The 18,834-nt window shown below is 33.6% G+C and overlaps 1 protein-coding gene across 3 annotated transcripts; it reads right to left on the bottom strand.

Moving 5' to 3' along the window:
• Positions 1–1,905: 1,905 nt before the first annotated feature.
• LOC127731689 (uncharacterized) lies at positions 1,906–16,185 on the bottom strand. Of its 3 annotated transcripts, XM_052240474.1 has the most exons (4): positions 16,089–16,185; positions 11,101–11,284; positions 6,737–7,687; positions 1,906–5,005 (listed from the first exon to the last, which is right to left on the bottom strand). In XM_052240474.1, the coding sequence occupies exons 1-4, from the start codon at positions 16,102–16,104 to the stop codon at positions 4,984–4,986; spliced, it is 1,173 nt and encodes a 390-aa protein (XP_052096434.1). In that variant the 5' UTR covers positions 16,105–16,185; the 3' UTR covers positions 1,906–4,983. The 3 variants fall into 3 exon arrangements, with proteins under 3 accessions (XP_052096434.1, XP_052096432.1, XP_052096435.1); XM_052240472.1 differs by lacking the exon at positions 16,089–16,185 and having other exon boundaries at positions 11,101–11,399; XM_052240475.1 differs by lacking the exon at positions 16,089–16,185 and having other exon boundaries at positions 7,387–7,687; positions 11,101–11,399.
• Between the last annotated feature and the right edge of the window lie 2,649 nt (positions 16,186–18,834).

The raw sequence follows: 18,834 nt of genomic DNA, 5'->3' as shown, positions 1-18,834 counted from the left end.
AGCTGTTGAAACACAGGAAATGATATTGGTTTTCCTATTGTGAAAAAAGGGATAGAATTTATGAAATGTTGCTCAACTTAATTGTACTATCCTATTCATTTTTCTTTTTTTTTTTATTTAAACCTTTTCTCTTATATAAATAAGAAGATGTGGTATGATTGCCAGTGAGACAACTCTCCATCCAAGTCTTATGCACATATTTGTTATTTTTTAAGATTGATATTCCATTACTCGGTATTCCAATGGGTGTTATCTGTGATCCCCTGCTATTCGATATAGTTTTGTTTCCATTACTCGGTATTCCAATGGGTGTTATCTGTTCTCCCCTGCTATTCGATATGGTTTTGTTTTCATTACTCGGTATTCCTATGGGTGTTATCTGTGCTCCCCTGCTATTCGATATGGTTTTGTTTCCCCTTACTCGGTATTCCAATGGGTATTACCTGTGCTCCCCTGCTATTCGATATGGTTTTGTTTCCCCTTACTCGGTATTCCAATGAGTGTTATCTGTGCTTCCCTGCTATTCGATATGGTTTTGTTTAACTTTATTCAAAACTTGCCTAAAGACAGGAAGCAAACCCCTTTAATTATATATTCAGATATATTGATTTGGTCTTTCCATTCAGTTATGAAGTATGTTAGGCTACTTTCTCTTTTCTAAATATTTTTAGGCCATCTACTCTCAATTCTTGACATTATCCCACCCCACTTACTTTATTTCATTTTTTGTCCATTATTCTTATTAATATTGACCCATCCAGATCCTCAATTGTCCATTTTCAGTGAATACTTCCTTCCCCCCCTTTTTTGTTGTTGTAAACTTCTAGATTGCTAGTTCATTCCAATGTTTAGTTGTATTCGTATTGCTTTTTTTATTGTGTTTTGTATATTACATTTTTTTCAGTATTTGTGTAGTTATTTAGTAATACTCAAAAAGGATAAACAAGTTACTAGTACCGAAAGTTGTGGATAGTACGAAAGAATACACCGCCGTCACTAACACATGACTTCTCGGGAAAACACAGACGAACAAACAAGTACAAACAACAAACAACAACAATAGCCTTGTCCATCTTTTGTCCAGATAGCCTTGTCCATCTTTTGTCCAGATAGCCTTTTCCATCGTTTTTCCAGATAGCCTTGTCTATCTTTTGTCCAGATAGCCTTGTCCATCTTTTGTCCAGATAGCCTTTTCCATCGTTTTTCCAGATAGCCTTGTCCATCGTTTTTCCAGATAGCCTTGTCCATCTTTTGTCCAGATATCCTTGTCCATCTTTTGTCCAGATAAGCTGTGTTCAACTGAGACACTCTGTCAGGTATACAGAGTTATAAACAAAATGCCTTGTACCAACCGCTATGATGTATGAGTCAAACAAGATTTTTTAACTAGATTTCGAATTTAAACAAAATTAACAAGACTGCATTGATGAAACTGTCTACCCTATACCGCAGCATCCCTTCACCTTCTCTCGCATTTTTCAGATGCTTAATCTTTACGTTTTCTGGTTGTTTATTTATTTGTTGTTTTTCCATTAACAAAAGTGCTGTTTGTTATTTTTCTACAGCTCGAGATAAAATTAAAATATAACGGTCCAGACCATGTGAAAATGTCCAACTAATCTATGGCTTGCATTAATTATTATTTAAATGAAATATTTCGGCCGGAATATACGGTGCGATACCATATGAGAGCACTGGAAGAAACGTAAATAATGTATACTTGGTGCACATTGTGCATGTTGTAATTATTATCAAAGTGCTATATTTACAAATATTGTTAGGTTTTGTATGTGTATGTGGGACATGATAGCAGTATGTTTATATGATTTGTACATGTTGGTAAAAAGATGGCGTATTGTAAGTGTATTTCTGTTATCAAATCAATTGTAATTTCGAACAATACAGTATTAATAAAATTGTTTTATTAAATAAGCACTGAGGCAAAATGCCTGGCAAAATACAAATTATCAAAATGCCTGGCAAAATACAAATTATATAAAACAGTATTATAAAATGGCTATTAAGATTAATTATGTCATACATTATAACAGATTGAAATGGTTCCATTTTGAAATTTCTGTCAGGTGTAAGGGAATAACCACTGAGACTGGGGGTTGTGATTATTTTTTTTCTCTTAGAACTATTCCGATTTCCAACATTGAAGAATAAAATATTTTGATCAGGCCTAGGGAGAAGGGTAAAAAATTGATTGAAAGTATTTGCCATTCAAGTTAAGGTTCAGTAAAAACAATTCGCGACAATAATATAAACAATTTGCTGTTTGATTTTTTTCAGAATGATAAAGAAAAACATTTACCCCTTTTCAAAGTTAATTGGTCGTTCCCTAATAAAATATACAGCATACAATAACATATCAAAATTCATATAAGTAACGCGAAAACACAAATCAGATACAAATAATATAACTTATCTAACAGCTAAATAATGCAACATAGAAATTCATTATAAACTACATAATATGGCAACATAATTTATATATATTTACATAGATAACTTATTGTCTAATACTGATAATAGTCAAGTGATCCACAGAACATAGTCACGTGATCCACACAACATAATCACGTGATCCACGTCAAGTTGTTACCAGAAAACCATTGGTTTTTATTAGTAATTTAATACCGACAATCAGGTTGTTTAGAGGCAATCATGAATTTAATTGTATAGAATGATACTTAAATCTCTCGTTGTTAAATAGTTTAAAACTATACGTTCTTATTTCGATGCTCTCTAAACATGTACCTAACAAAATAGCATGAACGTGAGGGTCTCGGTAGGTGGGGAGGTCTTCATCTTTGTTTATAAAAAAAAACAAAACGTTTTTTTATAGTTTTCATAACAACAAGGCGTGGACCTTTATGGACAGGGTTAATACTGACACGGCTTTATTATAAATATAATTGACTAGATACTTGTATCTTTATATTGCTCACTGTATTTTCTTACTGTAGTTTGCCAGTAATGGCGTCTTAAAACATACGTCATGTATGCGTATCACATGTTTTAATTAAAAGAAATTTCCAATTACCCCAAAACTAATGACATTCCATGTATTTCAACATTTGGTTAAAACAATCGACTAGATTTTCAATTACCCCAAACTTACGACTTCCCATCAAGTTTAAAATTTGTTTATCAAAAAAAATTTGACTAGATTTGTTATTACCCCAATCTACGACTTTCGTTTTAGTTTAAAATTTGATTAAGAAATTTCGGCTAGATTTGTATTAACCCTTACCCCAAACTTTGGGACTTTCCATCTAGTTTAAAATTTTAATTAACAGAATTTTTACAAGATAATCCATTACCCCGAGATTACAATTTTCCTTCTAGTATAAAATAATTCAAGTAAATTACATTTGACAAGATGAGAATTTGTTTCTAAAACATTACTATAGTAACTATTTTAAAAAACATAGCTTTATCTTTTCTGCACACTCAACCGTTTCAGAATCTATTGTAATATGGGTACTATTTCCAAAAGCGTACCCCACCTAACAACGTCATACACAATTAAAGTTCAACAAAATATATGACGTTTTTATCATTTTGTAGCACGAACAATGCATTAACCCAGTGTCCTTTGGATTCTAAATTCGCGAATATCACAACAGGTGAACGTTTCTCTGAACAAGCTTAATAAGAATAAACATAAAAATAAATACATACTAAACAGTTATGTTATATATACAATCAGCACCATCTAATCAGTATCGCTCAGTCTCTCCCACGCTCGCCAAATCATTCCTTACAATTCACCATAGGGATAATGTCTAGGACAACTAACTTGTCTGAAGATGGTAATGGGTTACCATTGAATTTATAACATGTAATTTCTGAGTCTGGAGCATTCTGAGTAAGTTTGAAGTTAAGATTTGTTCTAATAAATGGGACATAATCAACGTCGAATTTTTTTCATTGGCCATTACAGATGGATTAAGCGGGAAACGAGAGATAATCCAGACCATAACAGATATATTACGAGGGAAACGAGAGATAATCCAGACCATTACAGATGTATTACACGGGAAACGGAAGATAATCCTGACCATAACAGATGTATAAACGGTTAATATAAAACTAAGAAGATGTGGTATGATTGCCAAGAGACAATTATCCACCAGAGTTCAAATGAAGTAAAAGTAAGCAATTCAAGGCAATCGTGCGGCCTTCGACAATGAAAAAAACCCATACAGTATAGTGTGGGATGACGTATAAATTCTGTGTAAGTCAAATACTGGTTGCTTCTTTAGACGTATCTAATGAAGCGTGAATTACAATTATAGATAGAAAGAAATACTGACGTTGATCAGTTTTAACAAATTTCACAGTTACCTTTTACATGAATACAAAAAATGAAGTCTTTGATTTTCACATACAAAAAAAAAGGTACACCAACTTGCATGCATGTCCCTTCCAGAAACCCTTTTAGCAACAGAAATAGATTAATATTCTAGTGTACTGTTTAGATACAGGCACAAGTTATTCAGTTATACTGCAAACATTACCAGTATTGACGAAACAGGAGAATGCACAATCACTGTTTTATTAGGATAATACACTTAGTAAAGTGGCTACAGCCTCGCAAACATTTTCTGCCATACACACACACACATACATACGCAAACACATACAAACATACCATTGGCACATGACTTGATTTTTTTTCTCCTCTCGACACTGTCTATACACATATAATATCATAGTCCTGGCAAGATTGCACACAAAAAAGATTGCGATTAGTAGCCTAAACAATAAGCTTACTAAAGCATATTACAGCTTAAAACAGCATTTAAACATATATGTAAACACAATTGCACTACGATTTAAGGCACTAAAGCAATATCTGAACACATATATTTGAGTATTGTGTCATAGTCTGGGCACCATTCGGAATTCTTTGGCACTAATGGCGTCTTCTGATGTTATGCATCACACGTAAGTCACGTGATACGGTCGTTGTCAGAAGTAATCATATTCAAGCCTGAAAAGGAAGGGTTATATATATAATTAACATATGATATTTTTGTTCAAATTAAATAAGCCCCTAATAGGGGTTTAATCATGCGTTTAACAGATATATCATATTATGATACTAGTATTCGAATAATGGATAAATAATTTCATATTGCATTGTATCAATTAAGGCACCTTATGGTTAATAGGATATACTACAACAACGTATGCAATACAAACATTATGTGGTATGGGCTTTGCTCATTGTTGACGGCCGTACGGTGACCTATAGTTGTTAATTCCTATGTCATTTGGTCTCTTTTGGAGAGTTGTCTCATTGGCATTCACACCACATCTTCTTATTTTTATATTATATTTTGAATGACGCGGTTACCTTCCACTTGCTGTACACTTGACCTACACTGTAATGCGTTCAATCGTGATTAATTTAAATTTTGAATACCAAATTTAGTATTTCATAGTACATGTATTTCATTGTTCAGTCTTTAAAAGATGTTGACTGCAGTTAAGGTTTAACTTTACGTTCTCGTAAAACTTTCGGGTCAATTTTACAACATAGAAGGACACGCATTTCTTTTATACGCAAAAGCCAAACATTTCTAGGTAGTTTGATTTGAAGTAAATATATCATATGATACAAATTCAATGCTTCATGCAAATTAAAGAGGGATGAAAACTGTTAATATTACATTCACACCATCACTGGACTCTCTCAACAGGTGCGTTACAGCTAGTGCTTTACACTATAATCTTAAGAGATAGATTCACTGTTCATTAGGTGAGATTCAGGGAAGAGTCATACAGTTATTAGTTGTGAAAGAACAGGAGTTACGGTGATACTGTTTTTATTGGTTGGTATAATTAAAGAAGATGTTAATGAGACGGCAATCCAACAACACAACTATATAAGAGTGTAAGTGGTACGTTTTTTCTGTTGCAAATAAAAATGGGATCAAACAATGACTAGTTGGTATGTTAACACCTTTTGGGATTCTGAGTTAGGATCAATTTTCTTAAATAATTCCTTATTGGGAAATCTTTTGTATGCGACTGTCATATAAGTGAGAGGTTTAGCTAGTTATAAAACTAGGTTTAATCCACCATTTTCTACATAAGGAAATGCCTGTACCCCCTTGAAGTTGTTTTCCGTTCGTTTGGTGTGTTTGACCTTTTGATTTTGCCGTTTGATAAAGAACTTTCTGTTTTAAATTTTCCTTGGAGTTCGGTATTTTTGTTATTTTACTTTTTACCAGTTACCACACCTCATCATGTGACAAAATACTTAAAAGTTGGTTACATGGCGGATTTTAAAGTAAATCATGTGACATAATAATACTACCGTTAAGGTATGGTATCTTAAACTGTAAACGGATTATTTTTGCTAAATATATGTTTTCTCTGCTTCCGGTGTACGGATTTTTGCTGCAGACGTGAAGGTGCCGGTTCGAGATGAGTAACTCAGTAGTTGACAAAAAACTTTCCCAAATCGAATTTATAGATTAGGGCTTGATAAGGGATTCTGTGGGTGATAAATCGGTCCGGACTCAGAATCACAAATGGGATTTGTTGGTATGTGTTTAGGGATGAAGTTGAAGAAGCATAAATATATCAACATACAAACAACAACCATGCAGCAGAACAATTATTTAGAATCGAGGACATGGTGTGCAATTTACTCAGCGAGCTACATTCAGACTGTGACATGCGCATACAACAGACATTTGGCATGCACTTGTACCTAACTAATGGCGCAGGTCTATCTGTTCGGGGTCTTCTCTGGTAGTATTCCCTACTACGAAGATCTGCATTGCGGGTGTATGGTGGTGGTCCGTCCTCGTCTAACAGACTCGGGGGAATATCACACCATATCCGTCGTCCAATGCTTCCTGCAAGGTATGAGTAAACACCCTCTTCGGGGTCATAGGTGAAAGGTGGCGTTTCAACCTGAGTATTTCCCTGGCAAGGGGAAGCAGTTGGTATATCATTTCTGTGTATTCTATCCCGATTGCTATATAATCTTGTTGGGTCTTCCCCAAAAAGTGATCGTCTGTTAGGAAGGGGACTCCTTACATCATCGTTAGGATGCTCATAACAACTTTGGGGTCGTTGGTTTCTTTCAAACTGAGAACAAGTGGAATTCCCATGGTTTGAATTTATCACAGGGTTTCTGATTGGTTCGTTTCTTCCCATTACTCTTTGGTTAATTCGAGGACTCGATATAGGAGTGCTAGTGAATATGTGACCGGAAGTTGATGTAATTTGTGCATTGTGTGATGTGTGATGCCTACCTCTTTGGGCATGTGAGCTAATTACCGGAGAGCATGAATTGACAATTGTTTGACCTGACCTATCAGCACTTATCGAGACTGTAGATGCTATATTACTAACCGGATTTCCGTATGACGAGGTAGTTGCCGTGGATACAGCCATAGCTGCAGATGAATAGCGTGGAATGCTGTGAGGTCTAGATGGCGTTGAAATGGCCACACTATATGGTGGTGGTTCTAGATTAGACGCCAGTGACGTAGATGCTGGTGATATGGTTACGTTACGTGACGTTTCCTGGCGTGGAGGACATGAAGCTTCGTCGCCCCTGACAACTGGAATCCATGTCCAAATCTCGTCGTAACTCGTGTAGCTTGGATTGACTCCACCATTTGCACTTTCCAGTACTCTAAAGACACCAGGCCTGAAATAATACATTGAATAGTTTTATTATTATCTCTAACACACAACAATGATTCGTTACATTTAGTAAAACTTTGCCAGTGTCTTAAAGTTCAGCTTCCAGATTTGTACAGCCCTGACGCAGCCCAAAAAAGATTATAAGTTTCTCTACAAGTTCTTAAAATACACTCCCAAACTTTGGCTTTACCAATAAGGCATCCCGAAATACGGGTAATATTAGGACATTAAAGGCCACTAACTCCCGGATTACGGGTAATATTAGGACATTGAGGGCCACTAATCCTCGAAATACGGTTAATATTAGGCCATTAAAGGCCTAACTTGTCCAAACTACAATACCATTGTCGCTCGCAAGTAGTATTTTCAAATTTTATACTATACATTTTTTTCGTTTGTCGGTTAGCAGTATAAAAGTACTGTTGTTTTTTTTGTGTTTTCAGTCATACAGTATTTTTGTACAGTATTTTTACCATATTACAAGGCAAATTGTTAATTTTATTTTAACAAGTATGTATAGGTTGAAAACAATGGAACGCAATACGTTAAAAACAATGGAACACAATACGCAAAAATCAATGGAACACAATGCGTTAAAAACAATGAAACGCAATACGTTAAAAACAATGGAACACAATACGTCAAAAAACAATGGAACACAATACGTCAAAAAACAATGGAACACAATACGTCAAAAACAATGGAACACAATACGTTAAAAACAAAGGAACGCAATACGTTAAAAACAATGGAACGCAATACGTCAAAAACAATGGAACACAATACGTTAAAAACAATGGAACACAAAGTGTTCATATGTCTGTGAGACGGACAAACCTTAATGAAAGAAATTATAGTAGCGGGGCGAGCGGTTTGTAAGCGGTGAGTAAAGACAGTTTTACTTTGAAAGTGTAACCTACTGTCAAAACTAGTTACTCGTCAAATTTGGTTATTATAGCTCCCCTGACGTCGACTATTTATTAAACGAACTATTCAATTTTAGTAATGTGATGTAAAAACACTCAAACAAGAATTGGCTACAGTTTCAAAGAAATATCCACCAGACGGCGTTATATGAACCCATGGAGACGGACATAAAAGGTTTACTGAACGATATCAAACAAACGTACTGTAGGGACAAAATTAAAGAACTTAGAAGATAGCAAAGTGCTCTCGACCAATAAAATTGTAGGATTTGGTGTTTCTTAATTGTGAAGAATGAATGAAATCATGTTCTTAGTAAGGGGTTATCCTATTGTTTAGGCCTACTTACAGTTCAAAACAAAGAGTTTCTATAAATGAGTTACAAATGCTCCGAAGCACATTTATCAGCTTGAAAGAACTTGTGATTAAAACTGACTAAAAGTTGAATTTTGAAACAAAAACAAAAAAATCAAAATTAGATGAAGTTTACTGGTGCAGTAACATTGGTTACTGGATCCGCGGTTGGTGAGAATAGTAATTTCCAATATTCTGATAAAATTCTAAAAAAGGAAATTTAGTTTAACTTTTGAATATATTTCAAACTATTCTAAAGGCATTGTATTTGAACATTTCCCTGACATAATGAAGTAGCATTTGATGTAAAGGACTGGACTAAAATATTGGCTGTAAAATAAAATTTATTTGTAACTCAAATTTTGAATTTATTGATTTGAAATGGAAATAAACAAAAAGATAATTCCTCGCTAAAATATTACATGATTTACATTCATACTCACAACCAGGAAACATTTCTTACTATTTCATTGTACTGTTGTGTCATCTAATGTATAAAACATAATTTATTATATTTTCCAAAATTATCAGAAGGTCCTTACATCATTAAAACTAATCCATAAATGAAATCATGCCTAAAAAGGAAGTCATGCATTAATTTCAAACATTGCACTGACAATGAAACTAATTCTTAAATACAACCAATCAAGAGATCATTTAAGCCTTGAGCACTTTACAATATTCTAAGTTTGTAAGAGAATAATAATCCCTTACTTCATGATAAGTACTCGCTGACGCTCGTACTTAATCATGAAGAAAGGGATTATCATTCTCTTACATATACGAAGGGACTCAGATTAAACTTGTTTTATCATTTCAAAACGGCTGAAGTGCATTATTTAAACCTATGAGATGTGCAAGGGATGTCGAAACGATCCCGGACCATTATTATTTTAGTGGTTATGAACGCCACCATGCAGAGATAGCGGCTTTCCATCTTGATTGGGTGATGGGATTTTACCGCGTTCCACCAGCAGCAGGACTAACCCGAATAATTCAGTCGTTATATTGCGCTGATCTACGATTACTTTCTCGCAAGTAGGAAAGATCTATTACGGGGAGAGACTGAATTATTCGGGTTAGACGTACAATAAATGTGACTTCTGAAATTATGAAATCACACTATATGTGGGAAACCTGATCTGATTGAAGGATCGTTTGCTACAGGCAGACAGGATAAAGTGGTTGAATCTATGCCGACGGTCTTATAGCAAACGTAAAAAAGGCATCATGGAAAACTAACAGTGATTATTGCGATGAAGTTAAACAGGAGCCAATAAACATGATATACAATAACTACAGACGATTACTAGAATTTTTGACTTTTAAACAGGAAATGGACCGTCATCATTACGAAACGTACAAGGAGTTCGGATATAACACATTTAACTTTCATTAATATAATGACCGAGGATTCGGAAAGACTAAACATGATGAAAAGTCAATTTTAGCGTCATTATACCAATGTTGTCAAATCAGTTATGAAACATCTTAAAAACTAGTATAGCTATGAAGTGACATCATGCGGAAGTCACTCGCCAAAGATTTGTTAACCCCTTTACTAACAGAACCTCATTTGTTTGCTTTAGACCGGCGTGTCATCAAAATTTTAAAAGAAGTAAATAAATGTATCCGGAAGGGAAATAATATCCGGGATGTCATACTTCATATAAACCCTATTAAGTGAATATTTTTAAAAAGGCGATTGGTCTTATCTTGGCGGTTGTCATTTAACGTAACGTTTAAAATATTTTGACAGCAAATTATTGCATCCTAACATAAGCAATTTGCTACAAGAAACTAGAACTAGAAAATAATCTCGTAATTTTCAACTTTTATATTTCATTAACAGCATTACCAAACTTTAATTCACCTGCAGCAATGCTGGAGAGTAAAACGGTTTGGGTGAGAGAGAGAAATCGTATCCATATCTTAGTGAATTAAAACGTTTCCGTCTTTCTTGATAGTTTTCAGTATAAAGTCTAACAGTAATAACAGTTCAAAGAGAGAGAGAGAGAGAGAGTTAACCCATACCTTAGAGGATTAGAACGATTTCTGCCTTTCTTGTTTGTCCTCAGGATACATGCCAACAGTATAATCAGGGAGAGGGAGAGAGAGAGAGAGATATGTTATCCATACCTTAGAGGATTAGAACGTCTTCTGCCTTTCTTGTTTGTCCTCAGGATACATGCCAACAGTATAATCAGGGCTATCAGTAATACTCCACCGGATATCCAAAGAATCACGATCACTGTTTCAACCTGCATCTCTTTGTTTACCATAATGTCTGTACCGTTGCTAGGCAACATTGTGGTGGTCAGTCCTATAACATTTAATGATGCCATTTTCTTAATTAATTTTCCCACATTAATAGAACATCAGCACAGATGAGAATATGAAATAACCTCAGCACATGTATTATATAGATGTATTTTTATACCAATAGATGATTAAATGTACCTAGCTACTGGTATTGAAGATTTAACGATATATATGCAGATATTTATCAACCTAACAGCGAGTAGCTGTAGTCGTCGCAAAGAGGTGGTTTTTTAGTTCACTTTCAAGGTACGCCGTGTTTTGTCATATGATGGACACAGTCATTATGTTCAATGTATAGTGCCGTAATGTTTAGAAACCTGATAAACGGTTTTTCTCTATGAAAAATTAGTATATCCTTTTCCTCAAATATGGCGAGCTGTCGCTTTGAAAACAACACCCGACCGTTCTAATTTAACTTTAGTAAAATGCACCCTCCCGCACAAAAAATATGTACTTTATGATTGGATCCTGGGGAATTTGTACAAAAACAGATAAATCTCGCATATCATCCTGTCATCAAGTTTAAAATCGTATACACCCTCAATAGCCGGAGGGGTCCGAACGTTCGATCATCTGGAATTTGTCGGCCTTTATCTGTACCTTAATCGGTTTAAAATCATAATATTGCATAAGAGTTTATACACTGATAATAAATCAACATCAGACCAATGTTTTAGCCTCAAAGCGTTCAAATATTGTTATGAAAACGAGGCAAAATTAGCAAACTTATTAATAAGTTCAGATATATTTCAATGAAAAATAATTTATCTCAGGCTATTTTTAAGTGGGTTGATCTGATGACAGTTTAAACACGGCAATAAATTTTGAGGAGTTTGAATGATTTATTTTGATATAGAAAATTATTTCTAAATTCTTCGATAATAAATTTATAAATTGTTAAGAAACTACGGTTTTAACTCCCTCTGAAAAGTTTGATTTGACAATTTCTTTTGGTCATATATTTTTTGACGTGTTTCGGTATTTTAACATCCTTGGGTATCAACTTTTGGAGTTTGGGCGTTTCTGAAGAAGGTTAATCCAGAAAAGCGCTTTGGACGCAGAAAATGTGTTTAATAACATTTAATTTTCCACTACATTTTTAGATACTCGTGTTTGAATTTATAATTTTAAAATCATCTGTACAATCCGCCATCTGTCACACTCCAGATGGATATCTCCACCAATCTTTCCACAAATTGGTCAGTCGATAAAATCTAATTAATGTCCATGATAGTTTTCACATTACATTTCTTAAGAACACAAATTATTGTCATTAATAATTTTAAATTAGACCACAAATTAGGTTGAAGGTTACGGAATAAGTTATAAACATGTACATTGCATTTAATTAACACGATAGAAATCAAATAACTCGCAATGCTCGCCGACATTTTTAGGGAACTGCAATATACATACTATGCCATTTATCTCTCGCTTGAACAGAAGTTGTCTGTAAAAATATGACAGATGGTTGAAATAAGGACAACTAATTGCAATACTTTTTAATCGTGCGATGTTTTTTTGTGTGACGCCATTATGCGTAAATTCATAGCAAAAGTAATAACATTTTAATAAATATCAATTTCTGTGAATCATTTCTATATGTCGCAATACAGATTTTAAATTTTTATGTATGATATGTATTGAATATATTTTGAGACTCAAAAGCTCCTCAAATCTTTCCTGTACCTCTGAATGAGTAATTTTAATTTGGGAAAATGAACACGAAATATCGGAAGTTCATAACAAATCACTGCATTATAGTGCGGTTTACATATGTTACAAATTAGAGGCAGAAGATACCGAGGACACATTCAAAACTCTTTAAATTAGAGGCGGAAGATACCGAGGACACATTCAAAACTCTTCAACTTAGAGGCGGAAGATACCGAGGACACATTCAAAACTCTTCAACTTAGAGGCGGAAGATACCGAGGACACATTCAAAACTCTTCAAATTAGAGCCGGAAGATACCGAGGACACATTCAAAACTCTTCAAATTAGAGCCGGAAGATACCGAGGACACATTCAAAACTCTTCAAATTAAAGGCGGAAGATACCGAGGACATATTCAAAACTCTTCAAATTAGAGCCGGAAGATACCGAGGACACATTCAAAACTTTTCAAATTAGAGCCGGAAGATACCGAGGACATATTCAAAACTCTGTCGACGATAAACTGACAACGCCATGGCAAAACAACGAATATCGACCTAAAGACGAACTACAATACTTGTTATACAAAACAACAGAGTAAAACCGAAGGTGAGCTCAGATGCTTAGGAATTAAGGGTTAGCAGTTCTAGATCCACGTGTGGCACCTGTTCAATTGTTTTATTTCATATATATGGTAGCGAGCTTTTTAAGTTTTAAACCATCATTTCCCTCTTGCACATTTTTTCTTCATGAAAATTTTAAAAATTATATCAGACACTTTTTCACTAGATTGTCTAAAACTTTTTTACAATAATTTGTTCCTTAAGTCGACATTTTCCTAATACAAAACTGTCTTTATTGTTCATGCATTTAACATATGAAAATATATGCAATCTCTATTCTACATCATGTACAGATTCAATACATTTTAAAACTTGTTCGAACATATTTATTGAACGTTGTTGAAAGATTTACATGTATCTTAGCCTTGATTTGTCGTGGGTAACATATACGTATCTTTGTCGATCCATAGGAAATCTATATCTAACGTCAATACACGTTATCCCATATGTTACATCAATAAATCCTGATTACACAAATCAACATGATTACACAGACCAACATGTTAACATACTCAAATGATTAGTGTATTTAATTATTAATGTAAATATTACAAAATCACCAGACAGGTTTATCATATTGATAGAGTACATGTTTCTCGCAGAAATTCTAGCATTTCCCTCACTAAAATAATCACTCTCAAATAGGTTACTTAATACTATATTTCCCTTCAATTTATTTTACAAAAAAAGACAAAAAGCTATGCAAAATGATCTATTTGATTCATCATTGACAATTTCTTTTTTTTATTAAAGCGTTGCAGGCATTTTGTCTTTTGTTTATGGTAAATTCATTGGACGTTAAGGGACGACATCAAAAGTTCAATGTAGGATAAAAAACTTAATTCACGTAGTTTTTTCACTGACCCCCCACCCCCCTCTTAACTTAATTTGGGAAAAGTTGATTGACCAATATGGATATATGTAAAATCGATTTTGGATAAACAAAACTTGCAGCAATTTTAACCCCCACCCCCAAACTATTTGATTTAAGTTTTTTATCCTACATTGATCTTTTGATGTCGTCCCTAAGCCAACAGTCAATCAATCATTCTATGGTAAATTGAGCATTGTAGTACTTACATTAGTCTTCAGCCATTTTCAGAAAGAAAAACATTAAAATCACGAGGACAATTAATTCAGATCATTTTTAAGCTGAGTCGTGTTGAATTGACATTTTAAGTAACAAATTTTTTTTAAGACAAATGGATGTAGAATGTAAGTATAGGCCGACATAATGAATAACTATGACACGGTTGTATATTCCTGTAAACATGGGTTTTATTGATGTTTTCCCACCGTGTTATAGTCGCAATGTCGTCTTATCCTATAACATAGACTTGGGTTCACTTTTGAATTTCAGTATTTTATGTTCTGAATTTTGCTCAAAATACAGAATGCAGAATTATTACTATGTTTATACTATTGAATAGTATAGCATGTATAGTGATAAGCTATATTTTTCAGGACAAAATAATGCCTGCACAAAACTGGTATTGCCCCCTCCCCGTATTTGCTGGTCGTGTGACCAGACTCAAGCTAGCGAACAATAAGCCAGCGAACAATAAGGTGTATCAAGCTAGCGATAGTACGTCAAAGACAGAATCGAGTCCATTGTTGTGAATTTGATACACAATATATCATAGTACAAATACTGGTTACTTATACTGGGTAATTGGTGTTTATACCTGCTTAGATTGTACTAGGTACTTGGTGTTAGGTAGTTAAAATAAGGTAACCGTTAGTGAGAATAGGCTAGCCAATAACATTAACGGCATGCCAATCTTTCTGCACCAGATACGCATTTCGACAATTAATGTTTCTTAAATAATGCTCGGGGCCAGGGCATTAAGATTGACTTAGGATTACGTTATCGCTTCTACGAATGGATAGCGAGGATTTCTAATGCTCGAAGAATAAAATGTTATCAAACATAATACTGATAAAGGAACCTGTAAATCTACACGTCTCATTGTATACTACGGTAACAGTTCACACATAGAGAAGATAGAACAGTAAACCAACTCGCCATAAAAGAGTCCATCTAATCTTATCTTTTACCAATTTTGTATAGCAATGGCCAAATAAAGACAACTGTCCCTCAAGAACCCCCTGTTATTCCGTCAAAAAATGTTTCAAAGGGACGTCTTTCCCAAATAAAGTAATAAGTCAAATTTCACTTCTAAAATATTAATAAAATTATAACAATACACATGTCTTACATAAAGGATTATATGGTCTATTATATATAATAATAATTTGTGGTTTCATGATTGCCAATAAAACAACTGTCCATCACAGTCCAAATGACGTGGCTTTGTGAATTATTTCCTCTTTATTATTTATTATTTGTTTAATTTCAAGATAAACATGGAAATAGTTTAGAAGATGGTGTTTTAAGGTTTTCTATACAATAAAATTAACTGTTTAACTTATAAATCAGTAATGTTCATTACAAAGTACCAATATAGTTGATTTACATTTGAAACATTAAACTTAATACAATTAAGTAAATATTAAACTCTTACCCGTGAAAGCTTTCATTTTTGTAATGTCAAAAGCAGTCGTTGAAAAAATACGAAAATACGTAAAAATATAAACTCCTTATTATGTTACACACATCTTCCTCCTCTCGCAAATCAAATAATACTAATTCTAAAGAAGTCAGATTATTGATTTTATCATCTACCCGACTCACTCGCGGAAATATTACACGCCTCTAATTAGATAAACAACTTCTATTGTACACAGCATGTCAACTGACGGATGCTAATCGGATTTATTTGATGCAGATATGATAATTCGTGTGTTCCCTCTTGGGATCTTGTTTAGCCGGAACAGAGGCCTGTGGGAGATCCGGTATTTACACAGCCTTATCGATGAAAGAGTAATCTCATGGGAGTGATGGTGCTTACAGGACACACATCAAAGCACTTCTATTTGTAAATATACATGTCTGCTTTAAGATACTTTCTTAACATCCTATATTTTATTTCCATTTCAAGGTTCTTCACTGTGATTGACAACACCACTAAGACATTGACTAATAACTTTTTTTTGGTGTAATCGATTTTAGATTTCTTTTAAAAAAAATATTGTTCGTTTAAGAAAGGAAGAGTGAAATTGAATTATTTCCATTTAAAACAATGGGGAAAAAATTCATTATCCAGTTCTTTCCAGAACATTTTTCCATGTCAAAATTTCTCAAAATTTCTTGGTATAACTTTTTCAAATAGTTCTAGCGGAATTTAAAAATCAATTAAGTGAATACCTCATTCCCTTTTCTTATAGTTCTAGCGAAATTCATTCCCTTTTTTTAGGAACAATTTGGAGGTTGTCATCATGAATCATCATACAAGTGAAGAATCGAACAATTTGCAATTTATTGCATAAATAAATAATGAAACTTTGCATGATGTGCAAACAATTTTCAATAAAACTAAAGGACCCCCTCATTTATCAAACAACAAATTCTGACTAATAACTTTCTATACAGATGGTCAAGTTTACGTGTTCTCTTCCGTCAATTTAATTTTGTAATTATGAGTATCAGTAACATTTGTTAAACATGTCGATGTTTGTCTTTTCATTTCTTCTTTGTTCTATCTTTGTCATTCTATCGATCCTTTATTATATCTAACATGGAAGCATATCAGTGGAAATTCAAACCTAATATAATTAGATTTTATAATAACAAATTATTTCAAAAGGCCATCTATTACATTGCTTTAAGCTGTAGGTTCGTGCTGTCACCACGGAATTGTCTGTCATATACAAAGGACCGTAGAAGAATTGGTTTTCAATTTCAAAGATTAACTTGGTAAAACCTCTGGGTGCTTGTAACATGGAAGTCCATGCTTGTACAAATATTTAAAAAAATAAAGAATTGGTAGGAAATAATAGAATAACAGATTGACCAGTGGTTGTTTGCTTTGAATGTAGGACAGAAAGTCACAGGACAAAAAGTCACAATTCAGTTTTGAGACTATTTTTCTTTGAATAAGAAAATACTTATTAAAAAAAAGTTTTTGTATTTTTCTTGAAATATTATATATAAAGCAACTTTGTAATTAAAATTTATGTAATAGATATCAATAATGATCATATAATTGTTAAGAAAACAAAATGTCAATTTTAAAGTGGCTTGGTACTTAAACGGCTTCATGGTGCCAAGAAATAGATAATTTGCATGATAAAAATTTAATAAATTGTCATTTATCAATGCTAAAGAATAATTTCCTAACTGTAAAATGAAAATGTGTAATAAAACAAAAATATTTCAAGATCTTTCTCTCATATATTTTAACAATTGTCAAACCATTATTTTTGACTTTTTGTCCCATCAAATTTGTGACTTTCTGTCCTGGGACTTTTTGTCCGTTTACCGTTTGCTTTACGTTCAGCAGAAAATATTTCAGGTCGATTACTGTTTAGGAGAAATTAGAATATTAAACCACAACGAAAAATAATACTTTTCTATCCACGTATTTGTGTTGCTCTTTTACGAGGACTGCATGTGCGCTATATTTTTCTCGATCTAAATTACTTGTCAATCATATTTCATCTCTGTCATAATTGTAATCAATTAATACAATATGATTACATAGTTAATATCAGGTCGTAATTGTGTCATTCGTGGGTAATCCGACATCAGACTTCAGAAAGGCTTCCCATTGTGATTGACAATAAACAGGTATCGCTGTTTTATTGTAATCAAAACCTGATAAATATTGCTACCTGTTGGAATACGATAATGATATTACACCTGGCCAGGTAACGGTATTTTATTATCACAGGTAAAATTCATTTCATTCATAATTTCTGATTAAGGTAAAGAGAGATGTACCGGTATGTAGCTAATTAACTAAGGGTCGTTAATCATTATTATAAGGGCAAAATTGGTTAGCTAGGACAATTCAATACACTACCAACCTTTCATTACAACGTTTAAAATAAGTTATATATAGATTTTTTAAAGTCTTTCAACTATACAATCTAAATTTCTGCAAAAAATAAATTGAACTTGAAGTTCAACTCATTTGACATTAAAAAAAACACAGAATATCCAGCTGCATTGTTGAGAGCTCACGCGACAGCCACGTGCGGTTTTTCAGCAGGCGACAATGACATCATCTGTCCCTATACAATCGACATTTAAATTTTCATTGTTGAAGAAAAATGGTCTTAGCTCCATCTAATTCGCCAGATGGTAATTATACATCCCGCTTAAATCGAACATGAATAACAACCAATTAGTTCTAACAATGAGGGCGG

Source organism: Mytilus californianus, unplaced genomic scaffold, assembly GCF_021869535.1.
Source record: "Mytilus californianus isolate M0D057914Y unplaced genomic scaffold, xbMytCali1.0.p SCAF_20, whole genome shotgun sequence".
In the NCBI taxonomy this organism is placed as follows: Eukaryota; Metazoa; Mollusca; class Bivalvia; order Mytilida; family Mytilidae; genus Mytilus; species Mytilus californianus.
Note: the sequence above shows the minus strand (reverse complement) of the source record. Positions and strands in the feature narration are given on the sequence as shown.